This window comes from Ranitomeya imitator, chromosome 7 (assembly GCF_032444005.1).
Source record: "Ranitomeya imitator isolate aRanImi1 chromosome 7, aRanImi1.pri, whole genome shotgun sequence".
In the NCBI taxonomy this organism is placed as follows: Eukaryota; Metazoa; Chordata; class Amphibia; order Anura; family Dendrobatidae; genus Ranitomeya; species Ranitomeya imitator.
The window spans coordinates 194,166,696-194,186,879 of NC_091288.1; the positions used below are offsets into that span (position 1 = coordinate 194,166,696).

A 20,184-nucleotide genomic window follows, 5' to 3' on the forward strand; every position below is an offset into this window, starting at 1 on the left:
AGTATGAAACTAGCCTTAAGTAGCAGCACACGTGATCGCCCGGCAGTCAACACTGTGCGCGCTACTTAATACTCACTGCCCTCCAAGCACATAGTACCGGCATGGGGAGCAGTGAATATTCCGGCAGCTGTGCTCTGTTTGTCAGAAGAGCATGATGTCCCTGCCATGTGCTGCTTACAAGCATAGAGCAGCTGCTGGCACCGCAACAGGAGGCTGCGAAGGGGAGCAGGAAGGTAAGTGTAATGGATTTTTTTTTTAATGTTTTTTGATGGAGGTCAATCATAGAGATAAGGAGCTATGCATACCAGGATGGGGATGAGGAGCCATGCATACCAGGATGGGGATGAGGAGCCATGCATACCAGGATGGGGATGAGGAGCCATGCATACCAGGATGGGGATGAGGAGCCATGCATACCAGGATGGGGATGAGGAGCCATGCATACCAGGATGGGGATGAGGAGCCATGCATACCAGGATGGGGATGAGGAGCCATGCATACCAGGATGGGGATGAGGAGCCATGCATACCAGGATGGGGATGAGGAGCCATGCATACCAGGATGGGGATGAGGAGCCATGCATACCAGGATGGGGATGAGGAGCCATGCATACCAGGATGGGGATGAGGAGCCATGCATACCAGGATGGGGATGAGGAGCCATGCATACCAGGATGGGGATGAGGAGCCATGCATACCAGGATGGGGATGAGGAGCCATGCATATCAGGATGGGGATGAGGAGCTATGCATACCAGGATGGGGATGAGGAGCCATGCATACCAGGATGGGGATGAGGAGCCATGCATATCAGGATGGGGATGAGGAGCCATGCATACCAGGATGGGGATGAGGAGCCATGCATACCAGGATGGGGATGAGGAGCCATGTATACCAGGATGGGGATGAGGAGCCATGCATACCAGGATGGGGATGAGGAGCCATGCATACCAGGATGGGGATGAGGAGCCATGCATACCAGGATGGGGATGAGGAGCCATGCATACCAGGATGGGGATGAGGAGCCATGCATACCAGGATGGGGATGAGGAGCCATGCATATCAGGATGGGGATGAGAGGACAATGCATGCCAGGCTTATACTCAAGTCAATACGTTTTCCCAGTTTTTTTTGTTTGTTTTTTTAGGTAAAATTAGGTGCATCGGCTTATACTTGAGTATATATGGCAAGTTATGACTCTAGGAAGAAGTAGAGGAAAGAAAAAAAAAAAAAAAAAAAGATACAAAAATGGAAATTGACAACGCCGTGAAGGGGTTAATTACATAAAATACAACTGGAGCTAAAACTTCACTATAATTCCACTTTTTATGTTGCACTGATCTTGAGCTACAATCTGATAGTCTCCGGATCTGCAATTACAGTTCTGCTGGTTATTAGTGGAAACAGTCAACAAGCATGGCATCAGTAACATCCCCTAACAAAAAGTCAGTAAGAGAACGAATGATGAGGGGGAAGCAGTTATTACAGGAAGGCATCTCTGGGCTACAATACAAGCTGATCAGGCAAGTAGATTTTAGCCAATATGCTATAGAAATGGCCGCCGGTACCTGGACATGTTACGTACCTTGCCGGCTATCGGAGGACAACACCTTTGCTGTCCCGAAGTCTGTGATCTGAATGTGCATGTCTTCACTAAGCAAAATGTTTTCTGGCTTCAGGTCTCTGAAATTAAGAATATCGTTCTGGAATTATTTTCAAGAGAAGTTTATTCATGGCCCCCAAAGTTGTATGGGGCAGACCGATGGTCATTAGGATTATTTTGTCCCCAAAGGTCTGGTTTACATGAGGTTATTTTGGAATAAATGATGAATGAGTTGCATGTTCCATCGGCTGATCTGTGGCAATGAGCATTCTTATCAGCCGATTATCAGTCCAAGTAAATAAGTCTCAACGGGGGTCCGCTCGGATCTCCTGATGCCTTTATTCCCCTCCCTCCTTGAAACTTGCAGATTACTATGCTTTGCATATAGCGCCATTCATTCCACAGCAGATGTTATCATCACTGTCCCCATTGGGGCTCCCAATCAGTATCGTTTGTGGAGTGTGGGAGGAAACCGGAGAATGAGGGGGAACCCACCAAACACGGGGAGAACATACAAACTCCTGCAGATGTCGTCCTGGGTGAGATTTGAACCCAGGACCCAAGTGCTGCAAGACTGGAGTGCTAACCACTGAGCTGCCCTGTAACAGCAGGCTGGCTGGCCTTAAGGTGGCCACACACGTCAATCAGGCGCCCCCATAAACTCCTGGCAGAGGAAGCATTTGATTTTTCATGTAGAGGCCATTTAGCCGCCATCAGAGATGTCAGAAAAAGTCTTCCCCAAGATGAAAAGGAATTGGTGAAGAAATTCAACATGCCCCGTTCTTCGTTCCCATGACGTGACGTCATCTGTTAGGTGGTCTCCATACACATGAGATTGTCAGAGGGTTTGACTGCATTTTCTCTTGTGCATAGATGCCTCGACCTTGTGTTCTCTCAGGGTATTAGCAAGACATGTCTGACAGCAGCTTTCTACGTGATGAAAACACATAGCTGCTCAGCCGAGGAAAGTGTTCATGTGTATGGGGAAACAGAACTGTGTGGACACCCAAGGATCAAGTGTGTGGAAACCCAAAGCCCAAGCCATCCACTCCTGACAACCATAGGGGAGTGATGAGGCCCTGCAAACATATCAGATCTCTGCTGAGCAAGTTGGTCTAACTTATCAGATTAACTCTTAAAGTTTGATGGTTCGGGACACAGAGATCAAGAGAGGATTTACAACCTAAGCACGATGTCCTCATACGACAAATCCTCTTACTGCTGCTGAAGAGGGTAACGGTCAATCCCCCCGCAAGAACAGAGCAGTCAGATCCCCCCCCGTGTGAGCTTACCTGTGAATAATTCCCTTCTCGTGTAGGTATTCTAAGGCGCACACAGTTTCTGCGGAGTAAAACCTGGTGCACGTTTCATCAAAGGAGCCAATCTTCCTTATGTACTTCAGTAGTTCGCCATTTTTGGCGTAACTGAGGCCAAAGTCTGCAGCCGTGGTTAAGAAGTAACATTATGAAGAAACCTGGAATTTATTTTTTTCCTGATCCGACACAATTGTGAACAGGCCAAAGACTGAAATAAAAGTTATTTTAGTTTTATTAGAGATGAAAACCTAAAGGAGCATGACTGAGGCAGTGCCGATGCAGTGCACAATTATGTTTTGCCTTGGATGGCTTCATCAAGTGTTAGTCCAAAGCCGATCACCACTAGTCCCAGGTATCTTATTCTCTAGGGATAATTTGCTACTACATTTACAAGAGTTCGCCCAAACCTGTACAGTCCAATAATTATATCGTGTGCCCTGTATGACGGCTTTCATAGAAGCCATTTTGGGGTCTAGGATCCGACTTATTCATTTTCAGAATAGAGGTTTTAACCCTGCAATCTGGCCACTTTTCTTTGTTTTAGGACACTTGGCAGCCAGATGTTACAGCCGCCATTACATCCTATTGTGTAACACTGGAAGATCTTTTCACACACACTTGTCTTAAAGGATACATAGTTTTTCAACATCTTGAAATGTGAAGTATAGCTTGACAAAGAACGGGTGATCCAGCCGCGACATTACATCTCTTTCCCGTGTCACATATGGTACCTTGTTCTCCTTTACAATGTGACGCTTCTGTAGAATTTTAACTAGAAGGTAAAAAAAAAAATATATAAGTGTATAAATTAATGCAGATATATTAATACTGGTGAGGAAAGGGGTGTCCAGGCTTGAGGCTCAAGTCTGCAGACACTATGTGATTACAGACTTGACGCACAGTGTGCACGGTCAGGATTTCCCAGTGCTGGCGCTGGGAGGTCATGTGACTGCAAGTATGTGATTTGTATATTCCCGGCCACATCCCGACTAGACATGTCCGATCTCGTTCAATTCACTCGCATTGAGTGAACCTGCACATGTCTAGTCGTCATATGACCGCGTGATTGCATACTTGCGGTCACACGCCTGCTGCTGGCATCATAGAATCTTGACTGTGCACACTGAGGATTCACAAGTCTCCAGTCAAATAGGGTACAAGTCTGCAGTCACTCTAAGGTCAGGCAACCCCTTTAAGATTATGTCCACATTCACAACCATTTTATTTCATTGCTCCAATGCATATAAAGGAAAAGTGAAGCAACTTTGTAATTGGCACCTCTATGTTATCAGCCTACAGACACGACAAAAAGCCAATAGATTTGGTGACAAAGATGGGCATTGGTATATTTAAAAAAAAAACCTCACTTTAAATGACTTCTGCCCAAAATAGCAAGTTTTTTTTTAAGTATTCACTAAAAATTGAAAAAAAATAAAGCTTTGCTTTTTACCCTATATAAGGGTTTTTCCGGGTTTCAGGAAAACCCCCTCCCCAGCTACAGTTTGTTTTTAATACAAAAAAAAAAAAAACCGTATGATTTGCACCCCCTCTCTGGGTCTAGAGGCAAGTCTCCGCCGTTGCTCCCGATGTCTTATTTTCTGCAGCACGGATGTCTCGTCAACAGCATTGCAGCAAATCAGTGAGCAAGAGCATCAGCATAGAGTCAGTGCTAGACCAAGGCAAGCAAGAGTAGCAGCATAGAGTCAGTGCTAGACCAAGGCAAGGTGAGAGAGGCGAATCAGTGAGCAAGAGCAGCAGCATAGAGTCAGTGCTAGACCAAGGCAAGGTGAGAGAGGCGAATCAGTGAGCAAGAGCAGCAGCATAGAGTCAGTGCTAGACCAAGGCAAGGTGAGAGGCAAATCAGTGAGCAAGAGCAGCAGCATAGAGTCAGTGCTAGACCAAGGCAAGGTGAGGGAGGCGAATCAGTGAGCAAGAGCAGCAGCATAGAGTCAGTGCTAGACCAAGGAAAGGCGAGGGAGGAGAATCAGTGAGCAAGAGCAGCAGCATAGAGTCAGTGCTAGACCAAGGCAAGGTGAGAGGCGAATCAGTGAGCAAGAGCAGCAGCATAGAGTCAGTGCTGGACCAAGGCAAGGCGAGGGAGGTGAATCAGCGAGCAAGAGCAGCAGCGTAGACTTCGTGCAGGAGCAAGGTGAGGGAGGTGAATCAGCGAGCAAGAGCAGCAGCGTAGAGTCAGTGCTAGACCAAGGCAAGGTGAGGGAGGTGAATCAGCGAGCAAGAGCAGCAGCGTAGAGTCAGTGCTAGACCAAGGCAAGGTGAGGGAGGTGAATCAGCGAGCAAGAGCAGCAGCATAGAGTCAGTGCTAGACCAAGGCAAGGTGAGAGAGGCAAATCAGTGAGCAAGAGCAGCAGCATAGAGTCAGTGCTGGACCAAGGCAAGGTGAGGGAGGTGAATCAGCGAGCAAGAGCAGCAGCGTAGAGTCAGTGCTAGACCAAGGCAAGGTGAGGGAGGTGAATCAGCGAGCAAGAGCAGCAGCGTAGAGTCAGTGCTAGACCAAGGCAAGGTGAGGGAGGTGAATCAGCGAGCAAGAGCAGCAGCGCAGACTCCGTGCTGGACCAAGGCAAGGAGAGGAGAAGTAAGGTACTTTTTTTTTGTTTTTAAATAAACTGCAGATGAGAGATTGGGGTTTTAAGAAAGTGGAAAACCACTTTTAAACAAGTTTGAAATCTCTGTGTATATACTTACTGGCATACTCTCTTCCCGTTGATATCTCTTTGGCCAAAACGACCTATAAAATAGTAAAACACTGCACTCACCACACTGAAGTACAATATAATAACAGATAACATACAGATTAAAAAAGAAGGAAAACATTTTTTTTGTGTGGATGGTGTATAAAGAATACGACCCATATGTAGTCATTTATTAAAGGGTTTGCCTTTCATTCAAAGAGGGTCCTGATGATGGTACCCTAATTTTCATTGTGAACCGAGGGATTATTTGGAACCAAGTCTTCCATTTCCCTGCAGCGCCACCACAGGGAGAAGTGATGAATGACAGATCCTATCTGAATCATACCTGATAGTGTATACAGTGGCTGTCAGGACTAGCAGAATATCTGAGCATTTGCATTGCACATAGCCAGCGTAACAGGATCTTGAACAGACATGAGAAACCGCAACCGACTGTGGAACGACGCAAACTTTGGATGTGTTCACCTGTCGTGTTTTTAGGTGTCCTTGAGACAGCAAAATTATACAGCAGGACAATGCTCCAATAAGAGATGCAACAAAACTACCCCCTAAAAACAAAAAAACAACTCACTGTGGAGAAGGATCCTTCACCGAGGATTTTGCCGAGCTTGAAGTCCTGGGGGCGTTTCTTTCGAGGCTGCTGCGATGCTTGTTGCACTGAATGCTGCTCGGACTCCGCTGTGTGAGCCTCGCTGGTGGAGGCCGTTCGGGGGCTGCAGTTTGCCAGGGTGGGCGAAGACCCGGAATCTGAACCGATCACGAGAGAAGGAGACGGGCAGGGGCACATAACCACGTTGGACTGGATAGGCATAGTATCATACTGAATAGAAAAATGGGAGGAAAAAAAATAAGATTAAGATCGATGAAGAATTATGGAACAGAGAAAAACTGCTAAAGGGAATCGGTCACACACCAAACTATTTATATCCAAATCAGACCCGGAGAAATATAGCTTCATAGTGGAAAAATTCTAATTCCCTGGTCCTCAGACAGGGTTGAATAACACTATACATCATGAGAAATAAGTTTACTAGTGATGAGCGAATGTGCTTGGATCAGGTATTATCTGAGCATGCTCGGGTGCTACAGTGTCTTCGGATTGCTCGAATAACATGTCCAAGTCCCCACGGCTGATAAAAACCCCAAACTATTTATGGTATATGCACATGTACCTCTTTCAAATACAAGTCCAGCAATACCTTTACATGGCCAGTCTGTTCCTCCGTTACTTAGAAATTAGCGTTTGAACTGATATGCAAATGAGTCTGAAGAGCTATGGTAGATCTGAAGCTTCGGGCACTCCAGATCTATTCCTCGTCCAGCGCCGCCTCCTCCTCTATAGGGTGTGACTTCAAGCAAAGGAGGCGTCAGTCAAGCAGGAGGACGCAACGCTGGGCGGGGAATAGAGCTGGAGTGACAGAGGCTTCGGATCTACCATAGCTCTTCAGCCTCATTTGCATATCAATGCAAATGCTGATTTCTAAGTAATGGTCCAGCCGCCTCAAGGTATTGCTGAACTTGTCTTTAAAAGAGCCACATGCTCATATATAAATAGTTTGAGGGGGTGAAATCCTGTTGCTAGACCCCCAAGAACCCAACCAGACAATGATCGCCGTGTACGGCCGGATCACTGCATTTACTCCACAGCCTGCAGAGAAGACGCTTCTAGCGACGGAGCCTTCTGGAGGACGGACTCTTATCACAGCTGCCCTTTAGCTTTGGCTTTGTGGTGTTTCAATGTAATCGCAATATCCGTTTTCGGCAGAAATTCCAATTTACGCACACATACCAAACAATAAAGGAAAAAAAGGCTTACAACCTCTCAAAATAAGGGCCAAACACTAAGAAAACTGAAATAAATGCCATTACATAAGTCTGATACAAGTAAATAGTGAGAGCCACGGACATCCACGGCCGCCTCTCCATTCACTGCCTGACGGTAAAATATGCCACGTGTGAATTCACTGAGGAACGGCCTGCTAAAAGTTGGGGGCCACGGATCTAAATTATTTAATACAGGGTTTTAGATGCAACATGGTATACAGGGGACTACTATTGTGCATCATAGGAAAGCTTATAAAAAAGTAAAATAAATAATATATAATAAAAAACAACCAACCACCTGGCTTTTCATTTCACGGAATTCATGAAATCATTAAATCAATGGGCAAACTACAGGAAACTCCCACATAGAGCGGCAGATAGCGGTCCGTGGTACTTTCCAAGCACCTGGCTAATTGTGCCATTTCTGTAGATTTTTTTTTTATCAAGTGAAAACCACAGGGGTTTCTCCCGAACGCGCCTTGAAAATATTTACATTGCTCGAACAAGGGCTGCAAGATAAAGATGGCAAGAAAGAAAAAGCCTCCCGATACGTCCCGCCTTATAGATGACCAGAAGGCCGACCGCTGCTCACTGGAGCACAAGCCGCGGACAACCTACACCGCCCATTACACCGCCCTATACACCAGTAATGGACAAGGGTGGGATTCTGACGAAGATGGACCTGGAGAAAAAAAAAATAATAATAATTACAATATCTAAAACTTTTTTTTACCCTGAAACGCGTCGGTCTTTCTAAAATGCTTTGTTTGCTATGTCAGGGACAGTGCGTCTCTGGTGACCAGTCCGAAGCTGGTGTCTGGAGGACTTCTCCCCATGAGTAGCAGGGCTCTCCTTACACACAGATGTATCAGAGCTGGTCTCTGGAGGACTTCTCCCCATGAGTAGCAGGGCTCTCCTTACATACAGAGATGTATCAGAGCTGGTATCTGGAGGACTTCTCCCCATCAGTAGCAGGGCTCTCCTTACATACAGAGATGTATCAGAGCTGGTATCTGGAGGACTTCTCCCCATGAGTAGCAGGGCTCTCCTTACATACAGAGATGTATCAGAGCTGGTCTCTGGAGGACTTCTCCCCATGAGTAGCAGGGCTCTCCTTACATACAGAGATGTATCAGAGCTGGTCTCTGGAGGACTTCTCCCCATGAGTAGCAGGGCTCTCCTTACATACAGAGATGTATCAGCCTGCGGAGCATAAGGAGAGGGTCTGAGAACTGAAAGCCCCTTCAAGTCTCATGTAGATATTCCCTACATGATGGAGTATCACTAGTATGTTAGTGGGGGGTCCTACCGCTGAGATCTCCACCATCCTGAGAACAAGGGGCTGGTGTGCCTTCCCTCTTCATTCTCAGAATCAGTGAAGGACAGTGACCCATCATGTCCAGGATAGGGTCCTGATCACGTCCCATTCCTCCCAGTCTCTCCTCCTACACCATGTCATCCCGCCAGGATGTGCACACTGCAGTCAGCACAAGGAGCATGATCCTCAAGGTTTTATAGGAGCTGTCCGTCCATCTCAAAGCCCATGTACCATACCAGCTATTAACGGGGTATTCCCTCTGCATAAAAACAGGCATTGCAAAGAATGCCATCCCACCCTGACATACTCATCATGACTTTCTAGCCCCCCGCTAGTGAGTGATCGGCCGATTTCTGGTCAACTCCAGTAAAGGACACTTCAACCAAACTGAAGTCATCACCCAAATTTGGGCCAAAATTTCCCAAGATGTCCAGACCAGGTAAGAGGCTGCACGCTCCCGATGACCGGGTGTACGTATGCGTAGGCTAAGCGAGGCGATTGGCGCTATTACAGGCGCATTAGCCCGGGTCGTGTTCTGCTGGAGCAATAAACCTTATCAGGAGAGGGCTCATTATGAATGATTTATTAATAACTTCCCTCTTCTACACAAACACATTAATTCTGTGCTGAATCACTCAGCGGTTATCACCGGGGAAGCTGTGGGCGGTCAGATGTGGTGTGACATGTCAGCCATGTAATCCATAGCTCTAATAATCCCAGGCCAGCACGCGGCTGACTGTCTGCCAGCCACACTGGTAGCCACCCAACTACGATTCAATCATTTCTACATAGCGGCATCCAGTACTACGATACTGACGACTAATCAGATTGGCAGGGGTGCCGCTCCGCTCCCATTGAAGTGAATAGAGCTGCAATACCGAGAACGGCCACTACATGGCGTATGGAGCTGTGCTGTTCCCCATCAGCCGCGGACCCCTGTATCAGCTCATAGGTGGGGGCACAGCTGCTCTAAAATCTAGAATGGAAAGTTACCCAACTTATAATTACAGCACTTCTGCATCCTGGATAAAGAGATACTTCTGGATCAGGCGCTTGTGATAAGTGACTCCTCAGAAGGTGCGCTATTCGATATAGGCACAGAAAACTTAGTGGCAAAATAAATGTCTGCTGTCTCTTAGGTTGTGCTCACAAATTGCATTAAAAAAAACAAAACTGCAAAAAAGCTCATTAAAAGATTTTTTTTTTCTACAGTACCAGCAAACGCTGCGAGATTTCAGAAATCTCATGCACAGGCTTTTTTTTTTTTTTTCCTGACCGAATTTCACGCATAGAAAGCAATAAGAAAGTGCAAAAAAATAAATAAAAATGCATTTTTTGGTGAATACAAATAACTTTAAGCATTAATGTAGACAAATTATAATCTGCACCCCAAAAATACTCAGCAAAAAAAAAAACAAACGAAAAAAAAAAAAAATCTGATTTTGTAAGTAGCTTCTATACTGCCAAGAGAGCAGGTTTTCAATGCAACGTGTGAACAAAGCCTTATAGGAAGTGGCGATATTTAGGATTGCCTCTGGATGATATCACAGAACTGCAGAATGATGCAAGGAGGCTGCAACATCTGCTAGGAGGAAAACAATGCCGCTCTTCCAAGACAGATCTCTGCCATCAGAAGCGGCATCTGTGCAAGGTTCTGCGTGATCTTCCCCTCCAAACTGAGCGCAAGTCTGAGCAAATCCTCACATAAACATGGGCTGAATATAGCCGGCTAATGGAGGCTGCAAATCCCCCGCGGCCGGAGAGAATACAATGAGTCACACAGATCCTCCTAATTGGAGCGTATGTACTGCGCGCTCGTCATGTGGCGGACGCCGGTGGCAGGACTGTTCACACCAAGCAGCAGGGCGACGCGTCTGCCCCCAATCACCAAGCATTTAGTGGCACAGAATAGCCTAGTAGACCACGACGCGTCCACAGGCAAACGTCAGGGTGACCATACTAAGGAGGACATGTGCAATCAGATATTTTGGTTAAAACTTTTTTTTTTTTTTTTTTGCTGTTGATATATATCATTTGCCTCTGCGTCTATGGCTGCAGTCGGTGAGCTCATTCGTTGCAATCCAGACATGCCTGAAACGCACTACGAGTATGGGCCAGACCGGCCGTGGCTCTCCTGATCTGTCCTCACTAGCCTCATAGGCAAATATTAGGTTGCTGGATCCGAGTCACGAGACTGTCGCGCAGGACTTTAATCATATTGGACTTTTAAGTAGCAATTTGTATTAGGATTTTTCAAAAACTGCACAAAAGCATTATTAAATGGAACCATACGAGCCGAGGGAGACATTCCTCACCATATTAGATCAGCAGTCTCCAACCCGTGGCTCTCCAGCTGTTCCCAAAACTACAACCCCCAACATGATGGAAGTAGTAGCGTTGTAACAGCTGGAGAAGAGCACTGCATCGGGCGAGGATACACGGACAGTGTGTGCCAATGATGTGGTGAGGGTGGAAGATTTATGCCTTATCGTGTGCAGGGACCCCAGAGTGATACACGGGACTCATCTATTCGGTGCACCTTGGGTCAGACCCAAACCCAGGTCCTTAAAGCGGGCAGGGGCGAACCGGTGCCACCCAGCACCATATGGAGTCCACCTCGGCTTCATTTTCCAGTGATAGCAAGGATTCAGACACAAAGGTTTGCTGCGATTTTTATGGCTGTGGCCAGATGTGTTACATATAAAGGGGCTCGGAGCCATTTCTCTGTCTCGCAAGTGTCACAAATTATGGCACATGTCATACATGACACATTTACACCTTTTTTTTCCCCCTTTCAGTTTTCAACCTCTCTTGAAAACTTTTTAAAAAGCCTAAAGAACTTTGCAGGGTGACTCAAAGAGGAAGCTTGAAAAAAAACAAACAAACAAAAAAAAGCTTCTTTAAAATAGTATTTTCATAAAAAATTTTATTTAAAAAAAAAAAAAAAAAAATTTGAATCAATGGAGAGGTCCATGCAAAGTGAAAAACTGCGAGCGTCCATGATCCCAGCAGTGGACAGGTGATATCTGGATGTGTGACCCATAACACGAGCGGCTGCAGGGTCTGATCCTCCTCCGCGCAATGAATGCGAACAGCGAAATACCTGGACATGTTCAAATTGGTAGAAAATTGGGCGAATTATTTTTGGCATTTCTTGTTCTGTGGAAAGGAGCGTCCACTGGCTCCGTAAATTCCTGAGGGGGAAAGAGGAGCAAGAATTCTAGGTCGCATACCAGACGCTAGTTACGCACCTATCGAATTTCAGATACAAAGGCCAACAGGAACTTTATTATGTGTCATTCACGGGTGCAGGCTTTACTGCAGGAGTAGAAAGCCGGTCACACTATATTCTGATCGCTACAAGAAGCGCAAATTCATTAACCGCAGCGATTATGGTAATCTACTTGTGTTCATTATTGAGTGCAACAAACAATTTAACAACTTACTCTTTTATTGTTTTAAATCTCCAGTTCTCAATAACCAAGGGATTTTAAATTCTATACTATGAGATGGACGGTATCCTAGGAAACGAGCAAAAGAGTGGCCGCGTTTTATGCAAGCATGTGAGCTTCCATGATGTTTGGAAGCGCTGCTCTGAAGCTTCGGTTTACCAGTGCTGCCTTCTGCTTGAAACATGGGAGAGGGCACTGCTTCCCTCTTCCTCCAGCAAGCAGAAGCCAGGAAAAAAAAAATGCTCTCTTGAAGACCGAAGATGAACACACAACGTTAAGAAGTTATATATACACTGCAACTCCATTAGACATAACATTGTGACGTTAGCAAATACACATGGCACCTATAATGAAAACCCAGTAAAACCGTAAGCGATATCCCCTCAAAATAAGAAATGCACGACCCTTCTCTCATCGTCAGACTGAACCAAACCCAAGGGCCGTAATAAAACGTAGAGGAGCATTCCTATGTCAGACATTTATGGAATATGGAAAGAATTTGACAAATATCTTAGTGGTGTCGGTTCCATTTCTTGGACTCCTGCCTGTCCTTAAGTGGGTCCTTTTCTTCACATTTTACAGTTTACAATGGAAAAGTGCAAGCATGCAGCGCTCTCCACCGTAGTTGTCCCACTATATTAATCTGTTCTGTTGGGGGTTTCATCTGAATCCAATTTTTTTTTTTTTTTTTTTTTTGGGGGGGGGGGGGGGGGGGGAGGGGGGGGAATTTAAAACAGAAACCCCGATGCAGTGCTCATCATAGATACTAAATAAATATGAACTAGGCCTTATACTTTGCATCCATGGGAAAAAAAGCTATGAGTAGTACTTCAGTACACAAACACATGAGCACATGCCTTATGACCTATACTCTAATTGTATTGAATAAACAGTCAAAAATCTCCATAGAACAACATTGTAAAAGTGACTTCGGTCCATAATTAAGGGGACCTGACAATAGGTTTTTACAACCCCCTTTGAAAACAACATGAAATAGGGGGTAGAGACCCTGATACCAGTGATGTATCACGTATTGGTCTGCTTGCTGCAGCTTTGATAAAATCACAGTTCAGTTTTATCTACTGCAGATTTGGCAATTCTCTGAATGCTGAGCTCTGTATAACCCACACCACTGATTGGCAGCTCTCTGTGTACACTGTGCATAGGCAGAAAGGGACCAATCAGTGATGGGGTGGGGTTATACAAAGGTCATGAATATGGAGGACTACCTGGCAGCAGGTTTACTAGTCCTCTAGTGATAATCTCCGGCTGAGAAAACAGTGATTTGATCAAATTTACAGCAATCAGCCCAGTAAGTGACATCGCTAGAAACAGGGTCTCTGTTTCTACTTTATGCTGCTCTTAGATTAGTCACGTGACAGATTCCCTTTCCACCCTTGTGTGATCGGGAGGGTCAAAATAGAAAAGGACTGGAGTGGGGTTAGAAACCAGGTGAGATGGTGATCCCCTTCCCCAGATTGATCTTATACATGCTTTCATTATTTTTTTTGCAACATGCTAGCAGTACAGCTGACTTTTTTGCCCTAAATAGTTGCAAAAAGGGTAAAAAAACAAAAATTACGATAATCACATTCTAGATTTCGTGTATAATTGAGGAATTATGTTCTCAGGTTTGAAGAGTTTGGTGCAAAAAAAAAAACAAAAAACTTAAAATAAACAAATACCAAAACACTAAAAAAAAAAAAGTTCCACGAAGAAAACACATTTGGCAACATAATTATGAGACAGGGCAAATGAAACAGCAAAGTTTAGTTTTATCGAAAAAAAAACAAACAAACAAAAAAAATAAAAGATTTCCTACTGAAATTATTAGTATGGCTGTATGAAGTTCTGACAATGAAGAGGACCCCCATCTAGAAATAATCCCACCTGCCTGCGCTGACAATTAGTGCTTTGAATCCACATGCAAATTAAGCATAGAAGAGCATCGGGGGCATGACTGAGTGCATTGACACGCCCCTAATGCACTCCCAGGCTAATTTGCATGTGGCTTCATGGCTTTATTTCTTAGTCGCCAATGTCCCCACATCACCTTTGAAGCAGAAGATGCCTCAGGAAAATGCCAGCTGTGTTTTTCCTGAAGAATTTCTATTCTTCTAGTTTGTGTCGGCTCTGCTGCCGGTGACTTTGTCCCTTTTATATTTGTGTAAGAATGGTCAGGTCACTGAAACTGTTAAAAGAAATGAGAAAAGACGCAACATGTGCACAGCAAGCCGCATATGTTCATTACCGTTCACTGAGCACTTTCTCAGGCGGAACCATGTGAACACGCCTTAGTGTGAGCGACGTACTATAATGCGCCGGCTTTACCTCTGGGCCATCGACGCTCCTTGGTCTCCCCCGCACAAGTGCGGTACAGGACACTGTCACCATTCCCCGGTACTTCCGGTGAGAGCGGCTGGGCACATGACTGATTTCCATACTTGCGGTCACGGCAGACTAGACTCTTCTCTCAGTTCACTTGTATTGACAGAAGTTTAACACGTCTAGTTGGCAGGTGACTGCAAGAATGTCACTCCCTTACTGTAATCGTGTAATTTGTGAAATACTAAAGGCTTATGCTCATCATAAAATGAGTAAAGATGCAAAGTGCTTGCAAAAACAGTAAATTCTGCAATTTTTTTTTTTTTTTTTTAAATCCTCTGTCCTTAAAGGGATTGTCCACTATTTGGACAATTCTTTCTTAATTGATATTCTCCTATGTAAAAACAAACAAACAAAACACAGCCAGTACTTCCCTCCAGCGCTGTCTCAGCGATATCGATGCTGGGGCTCCCAAGACATCATTAAGCGGCCGTTAAGGCTACTTTCACACTAGCGTTGTGCACTGCACGTCGCAATGCGTCGTTTAGGAGCAAAAACGCATCCTGCAGGATGCGTTTTTTCTCCATTGACTAACATTAGCGACGCATTGCGACGTGTTGTGGCGGACCGTCGGCAGCAAAAAACGCTACACGTAACGTTTTTTGCTGCATTGTGTCCGCCATTTCTGACCGCGCATGTGCGGCCGGAACTCCGCCCACACCTCCCCGCAACTCACAATGGGGCAGCAGATGCGCTGGAAAAATGCATCCGCTGCTCCCCGTTGTGCGGCGCTTGCACAGTATGAGTCAGTACGTCGGGCCGACGCAGCACGACGGCCCCGTACGGACGCTAGTGTGAAAGTAGCCTAATTGGTTGCTTCACTCTCACTTAGTGAAGTCAAAACCGCTGCTGCTGCTCTCACTTGTTAAGGATGTCAGTTTCGGCTGTAAGCGATAGTGAAGCGGCTACTGGTCGGCTGCAGGACTCGTATGACAACGTCATTCGAATCCTGGGAGACGAGGCAGCACCAGTGGTGAGCACAGGTTGTACAAGTAGTGGACAACCCCTTTAAAACAAGGGGACCTTTAAATGTTTATTGTTTACCGCTTGTTGCCTAGGTTACCGGTCACTTGTGCAGTCTATCAGCCAAACATGAGCAGTGCTTGCAAACCCTTTCCAACAGAGCTTGTAAGCACTTCTCTGAGACGGGCACATTCAGGAGCTAAGTGATTCTGGCTAGCTTCGGAGCAGCGCTTACAAGCTGCTCTTTGCAGAGGCAAAATTACCAACTCTTACAGCATCGGGCAAGAATAGCATTCAGGCCAGTAAAGACACAATGTCGCTGGTCAAAACTACAAATCATGGCCAAGTTCATCACCCACCAGCAAGCCAGGGAGGGGTGCGCACCTGCCTCAGAAGATGAGACAACCCCTTTAAGTGCTGGCACCACTCAAAGTATCCCTCCGCAGTATGGCCCAAACGAGACGTGAACAAAGACAAAGAATAATTCAATTAAAAAAAGTTAAATAGATTTTAAATAAAAATAAATAAGAAAGCGTATCATCTGACAAAGTCAAACAAATGTCACATCCACATTGCAGGCCCTTGTACACATCCACAAGTAGTTACATGTTGCCATAATTTTCCAATACGACGCCTTCCATAAACGTGGGGGAGAAGCGAGGAGGGAACTCGGTGATGCCAGTAACTGAGCGCAGATTAGCAGATTGCCTCCAATTAATGACAATGCAGTTGTGAATGGCTTGTAGAAACCACAGCGGCACACACCATTCACTGAGCGCCTTGTTTACCCTTCTCACTCGCTTCCCATTTTCACTCCCCAGAAGGGGAACTTGGCCGCTGTTTACGAGCTGGAGAGTAAAAACACGTAAGAATCGGCGCAGTCACTGCCGGCCGGTCACCTTTACCAGCGTTCTTGAAACTTTTCTAAATAAAGTTATTTGAAAAGAACATGACATGTGCCTGCGAGGTGTGAGATCATGCACATGTTCTGGGGGACGACAGCTGTCAGGACAGGACTACTGACAAGTCATAGTTCCCATGGACCCCCAAAGATCTGTTTATAGGGAGAAATATAGATATATTTTTTCAAACTTCAGCCAAGGGTAGACGGTGACACCCCTAAATACATTACCAGCCAATATCAAAAAGTGTAGTCACTGTGTACAGCAGCGCATAGGGCTTTTCCCAAAATCACAAGATATCGCCCATCTATAGGTCAGAGGATACCCAACTGATCACGGGGACGCCCCGGCCCAGCCCGGCCGACAAGAGGGAGGGACGCCCCGGCCCCGGCCGACAAGAGGGAGGGACGCCCCGGCCGACAAGAGGGAGGGACGCCCCGGCCGACAAGAGGGAGGGACGCCCCGGCCGACAAGAGGGAGGGACGCCCCGGCCGACAAGAGGGAGGGACGCCCCGGCCGACAAGAGGGAGGGACGCCCCGGCCGACAAGAGGGAGGGACGCCCCGGCCGACAAGAGGGAGGGACGCCCCGGCCGACAAGAGGGAGGGACGCCCCGGCCGACAAGAGGGAGGGACGCCCCGGCCGACAAGAGGGAGGGACGCCCCGGCCGACAAGAGGGAGGGACGACCATTCATAGTTTATGGGACTGCTAAAGGCAGCAAAATCCAGTGCTTCACTATTTAGTCCCATAGCCAATGAATGGAGCGGCGGTCAAGGATGCTGAGGGGTCTGACTGCTGTATAACTTAATTTTGAGAAAACCCCTCTTAGGCTATTTTCACACTTTGCGGATTTTGCTGCGGATCCGCAGCGGATTTGACCGCTGTGGATCCGCAGCAGTTTCCCATGAGTTTACAGTACAATGTAAACCTATGGGAAACAAAAAACGCTGTGCACATGCTGCAGAAAAATCCGCGCGGAAACGCAGTGGATTACATTCAGCAGCATGTCACTTCTTTTCTGCGGATTTTCACCTGCTCCAATAGGAAACTGCAGATGAAAATCCGCAGAAGAAACCGCAGTAAAAATCGCGACGGGTTTTCACTGTAGATTTTGGAATTCTGCTGCGGAAAAATCCGCAGTGGAATCCGCAAAGTGTGAACATAGCCTTAGGCTGTGTGCACACATTGCAGATTAGGCTTAGGAATTTCTGGTGTGGATTCTGCCTCTCCTGGCAGAAAACGCACTTGCGGATTTGTCGCGTTTTTGCTGCGGTTTTCTTGCAGATCTGCTGCGTTTTTTACCCCTGCGGTTTTCTATAATGGAATGGGTACAAAAACGCTGCAGATTCACAAAAAAGAAGGGACATGCTACTTCTTTTAAACTGCAGTGTTTCCGCAGCGGATTTTCCGCAAAGTGTGCACAGCATTTTTTTTCTCATTGATTTACATTGTACTGTAAATCAATTGCAGATCTGCAGCGTTTCTGCACCGCAAAAAACGCTGCAGATCCGCAGAGAATCTGCAATGTGTGCACATAGCCTAAGGGTATGTGCACACGTCAGGATTTTTTCCTGACAAAATCCTGAGAATTCTGCCAGAAATCCGCGTGCTTTTTTCGCGTGGATTTCTCGCAGAATTTGTGCGTTTTTGACGCGTTTTTTGCGCGGATTTTTCCGGAATGTCCATTTTGATAAGAAATCCGCAGAAAATCCGCAAAAAGATAGAGCATGTCCGGATTTTTTGCGGTATGTGTTTTTTTTGCGGAAAAAAACGCTAACATATGCACAATAAATGCGGAATGCATTCTAAATGATAGGATACATAATGTTAGCTTTTTTTTTAGCGGATTTATAGCGTTTTTATGGCGAAATTCTGCAAAAAAACCGCTAAAAATCCTGACGTGTGCACATACCCTAAAACTTCTCACAGCTGAGATTTCCCTACAATTATACACAATGTGAAATAATCCTCTGTGAGATAAACATTCCAGGAAACCATACGCAGGCACGCTGAGGGCAGAGGATTGCCAGGACTACAAATAAACAAAAATGCAGCAGGGGAGAACGTTTCCAGCCTCCATCCACTGACAGCAGAGATCTTAAAAAATGGATTGCACTGAATAATAATAGTGCATCAGAAAGTTGCAAAACCTTTCCCGAGACAATGATTAAAGGGGCGCTCATCACAGCAGTAAGAGAAGGCTCATCGCTAGGATTAAAGGGGAAATTCACTACTGGACAGCCCCTTATTAATGGGGCCAGGGTGACGGATAAGCCAAACCTTACCTCCCACACCAGCTCCTCTACTCTCAGACCCATTTTCCCAGCCAGGCTTGAGACATAAACAAAGGTCAGGAGACCACTGCAGCCAATGATCGCCTGCAGCGTTCACATACCTGTCCGAGTAGATCCATAGTCTTCCAATCAGTGGAGGCCGTAGTGGTCACCTGACATTATGTCACGAGACCGGTGGAGCATACAAGGCTGGGAGCTGAGGAGCCGCACTGCTTCAGGAGTTAAAAATTATTATTTTATTTTTTTTTATTTCCTTTATCCAGCGACCTTCAGCCATTGATGAGGGGATATGTAATAGTAGACAACCCCTTTAATGATCATATTCTGACCTCTGGCACCCCCATGGATCTAGAGAATGAAGAGCCAGTGTGTTACAGCCCCTTCACGGTGCCCCCTCCTGGCTGTGCGGGGAACAGCACCCGGACAGATTTCCTTCAATGGAGTTTGTGGCTGGGACCTTTTTTTTTTTCTCGGGACCCCGTCCGATATTAGGGGACGTCACCTCCTACCAACGTTACATCACTTATTAACCCTTTACTTACGGGCTGTAAAATAATCCCTATACATTTACAAGGGGGTCAGCATGTGACCTCTTTAGCCAATCGGCGCTCTTCCTGGTCACGTGACACACTCCTGGCGTCGAGGCTCTGCCGTGGGAGCCATTCTGCCAGCAGTTGGTCACATGACGGTGACAGGGGGCGGTAATAACACTAGATTTGGGGGGATTTTATGGCGTTTTCCGCAGGGGCGAGGCCGGTACATAACACAGCCCATAGGGGACAATGAGAGGATAGCCATGAGGTGTGAGCACAGGGGCAGCACCACCTCACCGTGAGGGGCACCTGCCCACCCTCATAGCTATGGAGGGGAGAGGCCTGCAGCCACCGCTGCACCCCGCGCTCCAGCCCTCAGCCAGCCTCCTCCACCCTGCCCAGCCCCTCACACACACGGCGGACAGCTCACCACTTGGCTGGTGGTCCTGGCCATGGCCTTCTCCCCCTCTCCTCAGACGGCTTTAGGAATCACACAGCGGCCAGCAGTAATGGCCGCCCGCATCGTCTGGCGCTGACGTCACTCCACAACAATGTTCGTGGTGGTGAAGGGTGGGGCTTATCGGAAAGACGCCGCTGCGGATTGGCTGCATCTGATGTGTGCTCGCCGCTGATTGGCTGACGCAGCTGCTTGTTACTCCCCGGTGGGCACGCCCTTCTCCGCCTCCTCCTCCTCCTCATTCACAGAAAAAAGCGTCTTCGTTTCCTTGTTTGTTTCCTCCATTTTGCAGTGAGGTGTGCGGGGCCGGGGCTGTGTACACGCCTCACCTCACACCTCCCCTGCACTGGGGCCAGGAGGTGTCATGGCTGCTGCCTGCACTGCTGTCTGCTGACATAAAGCTAGCCGGGGCCGGGAGTCCTTCACGT

At 46.7% G+C, this 20,184-nt stretch overlaps 1 protein-coding gene across 1 annotated transcript in view; it reads right to left on the reverse strand.

Moving 5' to 3' along the window:
• PDPK1 (3-phosphoinositide dependent protein kinase 1) overlaps nt 1–19,851 on the reverse strand; it is a 34,280-nt gene extending 14,429 nt beyond the window's left edge. Inside the window, exons 1-6 of the mRNA XM_069734306.1 lie at nt 19,730–19,851; nt 6,200–6,448; nt 5,621–5,663; nt 3,552–3,689; nt 2,894–3,038; nt 1,584–1,681 (exon numbers count right to left, since the gene is read on the reverse strand). Coding sequence (XP_069590407.1) covers nt 1,584–1,681; nt 2,894–3,038; nt 3,552–3,689; nt 5,621–5,663; nt 6,200–6,448; nt 19,730–19,753 — 697 coding nt within the window. The 5' untranslated portion in view covers nt 19,754–19,851. The remainder of the gene's footprint in view (nt 1–1,583; nt 1,682–2,893; nt 3,039–3,551; nt 3,690–5,620; nt 5,664–6,199; nt 6,449–19,729) is intronic.
• Between the last annotated feature and the right edge of the window lie 333 nt (nt 19,852–20,184).